The sequence below is a fragment of the Hyalella azteca genome, unplaced genomic scaffold, assembly GCF_000764305.2.
Source record: "Hyalella azteca isolate HAZT.00-mixed unplaced genomic scaffold, Hazt_2.0.2 contig8701, whole genome shotgun sequence".
Classification (NCBI taxonomy): Eukaryota; Metazoa; Arthropoda; class Malacostraca; order Amphipoda; family Hyalellidae; genus Hyalella; species Hyalella azteca.
In genome coordinates this window covers 48402-58505 of record NW_025938787.1, presented here as the reverse complement: position 1 = coordinate 58505, position 10104 = coordinate 48402, and the positions used below count along the sequence as shown (strand labels likewise).

Here is a 10104-nt window from a genome sequence, read left to right as displayed (position 1 = left end):
ATCCTATCCCTCACAACAGATTCCATTAGCTTACAAACAACACTTGTCAGACTGACAGGGCGATAGTTGCCGGGGCTGCTTTTGTCACCTTTTTTGAACAATGGTGTTACTTGAGCTTTTGGACTTTGTTATAGAAAACTTCTAGGACTTTGTTATAGAAAACGAAACTGACGTCTGTCACCCGTTGCCACGGCATACAAAGAAGGCTCTATTCAAGCACCACCACTATAATGGGATATAGAAGAATTGACCGCAGTTATGTCACACGCATATACTCAATGGTTTGAAAGAATAGTGATTAGGGATTCAGCTCTGCTCATTATCGTCTATTCAGCAAAGATTCATATTCCTTTCGTCATTCATGCTGCATAAAAGCTCTTTTACTAGCGTCAAAAAATTTAAAGTTCACGTCACACTCGGCAGTTAACAAATGGTTCAATTAATAAGTATTCACAATAATCATAGGAGACTAAAACATTCCGTTATGCATTTCAACATCCTAAAAAAACAGAAACAATGTACTAAAACATTCGGCACGGACCTGCACGGGTCGCCTGCCGAAGACCACCACTACCCCGGATGTAATGGACCATCATGATTCCTGCCTTCCGGAACGTAGCCTTCAACACTTCAAGCCGTTAGGACGATAAATTTTGGAACAGAACTATGCTATCTGAAACCTAACCTCAGATGCGGTGAACGTAAAATTACGTAATTTAACGATGCCCGGAAGTCAGATTCGATCCGCGGCCTGGTGATGCACGGCAGGTTCTACGCGAGGCTGGAGGAAGACAAAGCCGAGTGGTTCACAGCTGATTGGTGTATGCCCGGAGAGATCCAAGGCGTTCGATTCAGGGCTTATTGGTGCACAAAATTGGTGGTGCACGGCTGCGCTCCCACCCGCACGGTCACCTCTACCTTCCCATCCTCCCCTCGCTCAACCCTCCACTCCTCAAGAACCCACTCATATCATCCTCCTCTCTCTCAACCCCCACATGTTTTCCAAATATCTCTTCACCCTCTCAAACAACGCCGCAGTGCTCTCTCAGACAGACCCACAATCATTGCCATCCACTCTTTGCTTGTTCTCTCATACCCACTTCGTTAATCTCACCTCCCTCATTCCGAATCACCTCCATCATAGACTGACGCTCTCTCTCATACGCCTCACGTTCCATCAGCAAGTGCTCCACAGTTTCAACAACAGTGGTTTACACAATAAATTATTCCATTTCCAACTAATTGCCCCTGGATGTTCACGCGGTAAAGTAACTCTCACCTATTAGGTTTGACGCCTTGAATAGAACTGGTTTGCCTAACATTAAGTCATTAACAGTGACCGAAAACGATGGCTTAGCGCAGCGTTACAAATAACATGAACTTAATATCACAAATTCTAAAATCACACACATAGTAACAGACCATATATACATGGAAACATTAGGAGGTAACACTGGGCGTGCACGAGATGCGGTTCACTACTCGCTTGAGCTCTGTAAGCGCACTGGCACTATAGGCTGCCAGCCTGCAACTGCGTCTGCGAGACAGGTTTACGAAGGACGAGGCTGACGAGGAAACCGCTTGAAGCCGTTGTTCATTCCTTATAACACGATTTCGTTGTTCTATGCGTTTTTTCTACATATTTATCGCATGCAAATAGGAATTACGCTGAGCAGATAATAAAGAGGAGTAGATGATTGCGTGAACGTTGTGCGTTAAATTCGACGAGTGACGAACGACATCACAGTAATCGCGGACTCCGAACTGCATCACGACCGCAAAAAAGGGGATCTTGAAATATATAAATGCACTTTATGCATAACTAGGTTCATGTCTTTGTTTTAAGGAAATTTAGTGCTTCTTTCGATTTCGCTGCCAACTTTGCGATGGTAGTCTTTACAATTAGCTTTTTTCAGGTAAAGAAATTTATTTTATTTTATTTATTGGTTATCGAGCGTGTTTATCGCAGTGGTAGTGGCACCGAGACGAGAGGAGCTAGCCGCGGGTTCGAATAACCGCCAATGGTTAGTTTCTCTGTGTCTCTATTGTGCGGCTCTTGATAGGGGGGATGGCCTTGGGGGGATAAACTTCAGGTTCGTGTTACTTTGGGGGGATCCAAAGATTCTGGTGATGGAAGGTTGTAGCTAATACTAGAAGTATGCATCGTATCAAAATACGAGTATTTCTGGCCCTCAACATCAGGGGTATTACGTATTTACCAGGAGTAACTTTGTCTGTATCAGACGAAGCCGTCCCATTCAGACTTCAAATAAAGCCTAATTAATTTATAAATCACTCAAAAAGTGTGGTCTTTGCTGCAAAAGGCTTCCAATAAATAGGCGTTATTACAATTTACTTGAAGGCCTCAATTCCACTGTTACGGACGCACTTGAACTCATTACCGAATGCACTTGAACTTAATGCGTGCACGGTTAGACACTCAAATGACTCAATCACATATTCGTAGTCAGGAAAGATAGTTTATCACTTATTCGTGTGCCTAAGACAGATAGTCACTTATTAGTTGCACTAAAGAGAGTTTATATGAACGTTACATTTTCATCTGTTGAACTTCAAGATATTAATCATTATTACACAATGATGATCAATATTCGGGATTTGCCTATTGAACATAGGCTGTTCCGGCAGTATTTTTACATTCCAAGTTTCTACTAGTAATGTTTCAATTTTCCACATTACTGTCCAGTTGACACGTGTATGAATATTTCGTAAACGAATGCGAAGTCATTAGTGTTTATGGTCATTTCCTACCGAATCAAGGCGGCTATCCCTTAGGGTAGAGTTCGATCAGGCCAGCTCGTCAGCACACTATATTGCTATAAGTACAATGTTTAACTTGAGCGTGTTGCTTGCCAATAGTATTGTCAATACGTTTTGGGACTTTATGGAGGGGGCGATGTTTGCCAAGGTATTTGTGTATCTTGTAATTACTGGTCGGCAGTGTAATACTATCCGGAATACGGAGTCTTTAAGCCTAAGGTTTGTAAGATTTGGATGAGAGTCGTGATCTGAATTGAATTATTCTTGTCCCAGTTGAAACGATATGGGTACCTTCATGGCAATTGAAAGGAGCTGGTGCTTATGTGATTAATCAATTAAAAACTGTATCCTACTCAGTAGCGGAGTATGTGCACATAGGCTTGATGCAATCAAAATTCAGAGAATAAAATTTTAATCGTCAAAGTACGATTTGATGTGTCGAAACAATACTCTGAAAGCTCGCGGTATACACAACTCTAACTCTTAATTATCCGGGTCTCGTTCCTTGTATACGCTACTAAATAGGTATAACGTTCCAATAGTGAAAAGTGTGGATTATTAATTGCGTTACTTCTAATACTAACCGAACGGTAGCAAGTATATCGGAAGCTAGTGCGACTTGAGTGCACGACCTTCTGTGAGGTTTAAAATAATGCTAATAACCGAAAATATTAATATCCATGGATTTTTACCGTCCGTTCTAAATGTCTTCGAAGCGCATAGTTGTATATAATTACTTAAGCGCATAGTTCCAGGACTCGTCCACGCTCCTGGATGCAAAGTCAATAAACTAGTTAAGTATGCGTGGTCATGTTCGTCTCGATTTTCTGGTCTGTGGACTACGATTGGTTATCCAAGACGTACCGGCTTGAGCTCTCAAGATAGTTAATGCATCTTGATTTCCTTCTAGATTTTTTAACAATGGCAGAGGTGCAGGAAGGCTTCATTGCTCAGGACATAGCTGGGTTCCAAGGCACCATGCACATAATCATAGCAAAGTCGATGAGTGATGAATTTCCAAATATAGCAGAATGTCATTTGGTGGACGATCTGATAGCCTTCGCGAGGTATATCTTCCCTCGCAAGAGCTCCATGATACAGCTGCGCGAGATGATTAGGAAGGACCTAAGACATGACACAATCGAAGCTTTCTCCATTGCCCTAGGCAAGTACATGCTCAGGATCTACCCCGACTTCTGCGACAAGTATTGCAATGATGAGCAGAGTTCTGCCCGAAACTCGTTGTTCCTTCAGGATATTTACTTTGCATTGAAGTTTTTGCTAATGGAGTACGTTACGTGGGACGAGTGCAATACAGTCAACGAGGCTGGCAAAGAAGTTCTGAAGGCAACCGCCAAAAAGTTCAACGAATATACTCAAACTCTGAAGGTAATGATCGGCCGTATCACAGATGGCGAAGACAGGTACCGCATGAGGGTATCGACTGACGCGCATCGCCTAGCACTGTTGAACAGGCTTTTGGATGACGAAGATGGCTCACTTGTCAAAGAAGTTCTTATGGAAGACTTCTACAGCAAGTGTGCGCCCAAGGTCATTTGGGAGAAGATCGACGCTGTGCGTGATGTACAAGAATTCTACCGAAACAACCCTGAAGGCGAACTGTGCGGCCACTGCCTTGATGTCCACTTTGACGAGGCCCACGACTTTGCCTTCACCGACGTGTGTTGGGACCTCTACTGCATTCCTTGCATGCACATTGTCGCACACTCGGTTGATGGGTGAGTTTCTCTTGCAAAATGTGGCTTCAAAATTTACAGTTTAAATGCTCTATTTTTTGTAATCGTACGTAGGCCTGATTAAAAGTTACCGGCGTTGGACAACAGGTTCGGCGGTATCAGAAAGGCTGTGCAAATAAAGTTAGTCTACTTTGTTTCGGAAGTCTTCACAAATTTTCGTATTCCAACAAACTGTACCGAAATAATAAGGCGTCTCCATCTTGTATGGAACCTGAAATCTTTTCAGTTCTAAAAAAATAATTCTAAACCTCGTATAAAACTTGTTCATTGGGACACTCTATTCGAAAGTCAATGTACTGCAACCAGGATTCTTTTTCTGATATTATTTATTCTTTCCAGAATATGCACAAATTTCCATTGCAATGGAAGCATCTCCTACTTCATGACGCGCACCAACTTCCACAAGTACAGAGAGGAAGTGGACAATGGAGTCTTGTCCCCATACGAAGTTCCGCCCATTGAGCCTGAAGTTCCTTAACTGGATTTTCGAATTAGGTTTTATTTCTTTTATTCGGTGCAGTTGAACGTTGAATAAATTTGTGAGAAATTGCCAATATTGTAGATCATCCTTGTCGACTGTGATTGGCATAGGCCTTACAAATACTGGCAACAAAATTTGTTGGCTTCTCTGCCATTACAAATAGTCAGGCATTCCTTCTTTGCTTAACTGATAAGCATGCTATTCTGAGCTACTCCTCCCAGCATGTTGCTGGAATTTTTTTAATATGAACTCCTAAAAGATAAGGAAACGTGAATGCCAGTCCAATTTTAATAACTAGCGATTAGCCCAGAAACATGACAACGTTACGTCTACTAAGGTGGTCTGGAAGTCCTTCGAAAACCTCTACTATGCTGTGTCATGCTGACCTTGCGAAACCCTCGATTACAGCAAAACGTGGAATGTGCAATAGAACGAGGCTTTCAATCTACCGTTGTTGCCACTTCAACGAAGGAAATTTCATAACTTGAGGTATAAGATTTCAAGGAAATTGAACAAAATGATCACATGAACCAAATGATCTAACTTTGTTGGCACTTGCACTGTGAGGAACAAGTAAACTGAATCGATTCCAGCAAGTAATCGCTTTTCATCCTTCGCACTTGGAAGAATATTGTAAATTCCGCACGCATGAACATTGTTGGAGACTATCTGGACCATGAATTGCCAAGTTGATAGAGAGCAAATTTTTTGCACAAATATCTACGTGGATAAACTATTACTCGAACTTGCGTACCAATGGTAACGTAGGTTGACTTACTTAGTGGCTTGATCAACAATATTATCGGAGTAAAAGCACCACATGATTTCTCGTCGAATGGAAGCATTGGTCAAGGTTGGCAATGCATTTGCATTAAGAAAATGTAACTAACATAATTCACTATTCTGCGAAATGTAGTCAAAATCGTCATTGATATCCTGAGGTAGGATTAATGGAAAAAGCTGGAGCCACCATAACGTTGCTTTACTGTGTCACAAGGCGACCATTTGTTTCGCACTACATATTTATTCTCGAAATAAATTTCATTCGAAACTGCAATAGGAGTTGCAGTGGGAAGAATCGGAATTTTAAAATGTAACTAAATGAGCAATTCTCAAATCGTTCATGTACATTGTCCATTTGATCGCATTTCTCCAACATTCTCAGGTGTTCCTTAAATGCAAGTCATAAAATTTGAAGCTTGAATCTTTTATCCTACCAGCAGCCCACAATAAATAATATATTTTATTCCTCGATGTCATACCTCACGCACGATCGTTCATCAGCGTGTGTAAAGATGGATCATGTAAATAGTTTTTGTTTTTCCCTCAATGTACATCATGACAAAAATGAACTCGTGGCCCCAGTGCCGCACAGTTAACAGCGCGTGATGATGGTCAGCAGTAGAACGAAGAGCCGGAGAGCGCTGCGATGTTGTCCAATCGAACAATCTTCGAACGTGACTCGTTCGTGTAGAGCGATCCCACCTGTCAAATACGGAACGATTCACTTGAAATTGCAGAAAAAAGGTATCAGAACTATCCTATATCACAATTTTCTCTGCTCTATGATTAACTTCTAGAATTGCTGACAAAACAAAATTTCCATGACCGAAGACGTACGTTAGGGCAATTTTGCGCATATCTTAAATGCATATTGGTACAGGATCATCACAATGATGTTGTGCTTTGTATCATCGATACCATCATTACAAATAAATCGAGAAGTTTGTGCATCACTTTCAACTCTCTGACCGAGGTCTTGCATCCTGTAAGCTTGCCAGTGACGCTCAAGATCTCGTGGGGAGAGGACAGGCCGCTCTTCACGGGGTTCTCCAATAGAACGCTTGCTACGGCGCCGCTCTTCAACGTGACGTTAATGAACCTGCAGTGAAATAGCACCAGACAGATTAGCTTAAGCTAAATATCAGCTTCGTGTAAAAATAATCACAGTTTTAATGCTTTACTTCCATCATATACGTGCACACAAAGATATGAATGTGGGAGCTTACTCAGTGACGTATTTTTAATCTAAGTACCGGTACAAACAAAATAACAGCTAAATGGAAGAAACCAAAAAACAACATCGCATGTTAACTGTTATTGTCGTCAATACTCAAGTTTTAACTCACACCTGGTAGGAACCCTGACCTGGCAAAAGGAGCGTTGTTCATCGTGAAATTTGCGGAGCTTCCTTTAGGTAAAAAGAATACCGTTTTTCCGACGAGGGCCGACATTTTCGCTGCAGTGTTGAGCGGTACTCCATCAACCAGCACTTCGACAGAATTTTCAGCAAAGCCAAAGAGCTTTCGGGCAGCTGCCGTCAGATCATCCATTGAGCACAACACTGGGACCCCGGCAGGGTTCTCAAGGAGTAACGTGCCTGTCACCGCTTCCGGGTTCCCGCGGCGGGCACGTCCGCCGTACACAACATTTACCCATGGACACGCCAACTGCACACCTCCACTACCATTCATGGTTGCAGCACCACTCGTCGTGCTGAAGCCTGGCACATAACCTTTAGTGATGACAAGTTCTAGCACAGTCTCTTTGATTTTCTTCTTTGGTTCCTTTTCTTGAATGAGGACCTCAGTGCTTGCAGGGCGCGATGCAAGAGGTCGTAGCGGGGCACGCGTGGCTGTCTGGATGTAGTCCAAGTGACAGTCAATGACGCGTTGCAGTTCACCGCTCTTGTCAGGTGCGTCGTACCAGACAGTCACTTCGTCAGTGGGCACTAGACGGGCCTCCTTCTTGAGCTTCTGTATGCGATTGACCACTTCCCTTGCGAGTCCCTCCCACAACATCTCTTGGGAAGGCGTCGTGTCCAGCAGAATCAGGACTGATGAATCGCTGTGTGCCTGATACTTGCTGGATAACTCTTCGGCGCGCTCGCCACTGAAGGCGTACTTGATGATGAGTTCATCTGCGCTGATGTTGTGCCCTAACAGATCAATGGCACCGCTGCTCAATGCTTCGGTAATCTGGTCGTCATTGAGCGTTGCTGCAGCCTGCGCTACCTGCTTCACATCACCCTTGAGGCGCGCTCCCAACAGCTTGAAGTTAATCTCAGCTTTGAGGGCCACACCGTACTTGCTTTTATCAGTGGAGGTAGTCACTGTCCTCACATTGAGTTCCTCTTTGATGTACGACTCAAGCGCTAGGACGTCCTGAAGCACGCTCTCCTCCTTCTGGATGACGACCACTTCGGGTAGAGGATACTTGATGGGACAGTTCAGTTTGTCTCGCAAGTATCGGCCCAATTCGACGACTGACTGCAGACTGGCCACTGCTGTCTCGGTTCGTTCGCTGATCAACGAGATTTGTGCCTCAGGCACCATAAGATAATGAACCGAGTCTGCACGTAGTTCACTCTCAGTACCAAGGACGCGCTTCAGGTTTTGATACATTGTTTCGGTGATGAAAGGCGTGAAGGGCGACATAAGCCTCACCATGGTAAGCAAGACGTTGTACAACGTGGCCAGTGACTCTTGGCACTCAGCGGTGCCCGCATCACCTTTCAGACGCTTGCGATTGAACCTGACGTACCAGTTAGTGAGGTTGTCCACAAACTTGACAAGCCTCGGAGTGACGGTGTACAGCCTGAACGCTTTCATCTCCTTCCTGACGAATGCAAGCAAACTCTGAGTGAAGGAGAGAATCCAGCGATCCATCACGTTCTTAGGGATGTCGCTCGACTCTTGGTAATTGAAGACGATGCCTTCATCTTTCTCGAGACGTTCGACCTGCTGGCCAAAGTATCTGTAGGCATTTAGCCACGGGATGAAAACCTCTTTCAGGAGCGCCTTGACCTCTTCTTCCCTGAAGCGCAGGTTTTCTCCTCGCACGGCAGGGCTATTGGTAAGATAGAGACGCAGAGCATCAGCGCCGTACTGGTTCACTACATCCATGGGATCTGGGTAATTCTGTTTTCTCTTGCTCATCTTCTGGCCGTCCGAAGCTAGCACTAGGCCGTTCACAATGAGGTTTTTGAAAGGCGGCCCTCCGAAAAGCGCTGTCGAGATTACAAGCAGCGTGTAGAACCAACCACGCGTCTGGTCGATGCCTTCAGCAATGAAGTCGGCAGGGAAGCAGTCATCAAACTGAGCCTTATTCTCAAAGGGGTAGTGGACTTGTGCGTAGGGCATGGCGCCAGACTCGAACCAGCAGTCAAACACTTCAGAGATGCGACGCAGCGGGGGCTGACCAGGCCGCTGTGAGGGGATGGTCAGATGGTCGATTTTGTCTCGGTGGAGATCCGTGACTTTCTCACCACTCAGACGCTCTAGCTCAGCGATGCTCGACACGCACACCACCTGACCAGCAGGGCCATCAATGAGATTATGAAATCAATTCTATCTTATGTATGTATGCCATTCACATATAGTGCCACACAAGTCCACACACAACAAAATTATAGTGACTCAAATGGCAGTGCTAAAATGCAAAAAATGCCTAATTACCAATGACTTACAGCATCCAAAAAGTGTATCAACATGATTGACATCATATTGATATAATTAATACATTAATATAAATAATTAGACAGACAATAATGTATTATCATAAAATTTGGCTAATACAAAGGCACTTTTCTAGAAGGACATCCAGAATACGAACCTCCTCCATGTCCTGGGACACCCAGAGGGGGATGGGCGTCCCCCAGTACCTGTTGCGACTGATGGCCCAGTCCCGCGCCTCCCGCAGCCAGTTGGCAAAACTGCTCACAGAAAGATACTTGCCCGGTATATATTAAGTCACAGACGAGACGTTTAAAATATTTAGATTACCAGTGCCATGCAAACAGACTAGCGGATCCTTATCACCTGATTGTTTAATCTCAAGAAGCCCTAAACCGTACATAAGGACAAACGTAATATATACCAAATATAATTTTGAGCAGTAATGTACCGTAAAATGGGGTAACTTAGACCGGCGGGGTAACTTAGACCACTTTTCGTTTTTTTAACAAAAACCCCCACAACTCAAAAACTATTTGACATAGAAAATTTTTGTCAATGGGCATTAAAGGCCTAATACTGAGGCTACATAACACAATAGAAAGATTTGAAAAGTTTGCATATCTAATAG

At 43.8% G+C, this 10104-nt stretch overlaps 2 protein-coding genes across 2 annotated transcripts in view; one reads left to right on the top strand and one right to left on the bottom strand.

Annotated features, from left to right (window-relative positions):
• Positions 1-2979: 2979 nt before the first annotated feature.
• Positions 2980-5258, top strand: LOC108675967. The gene is made up of 2 exons (XM_018164023.2): positions 2980-4520; positions 4878-5258. Exons 1-2 carry the CDS (start codon positions 3670-3672, stop codon positions 5014-5016), a joined length of 990 nt encoding a protein of 329 aa, XP_018019512.1. The 5' UTR covers positions 2980-3669; the 3' UTR covers positions 5017-5258.
• Positions 5259-5984: 726 nt separating this feature from the next.
• The window catches only part of LOC108675960 (isoleucine--tRNA ligase, cytoplasmic), a 13267-nt gene continuing 9147 nt past the window's right edge, over positions 5985-10104 (bottom strand). The window contains exons 9-12 of the mRNA XM_018164019.2: positions 9634-9733; positions 7168-9329; positions 6772-6901; positions 5985-6504 (exon numbers count right to left, since the gene is read on the bottom strand). Of these exons, the coding sequence (XP_018019508.1) occupies positions 6415-6504; positions 6772-6901; positions 7168-9329; positions 9634-9733 (2482 nt within the window). The 3' untranslated portion in view covers positions 5985-6414. The remainder of the gene's footprint in view (positions 6505-6771; positions 6902-7167; positions 9330-9633; positions 9734-10104) is intronic.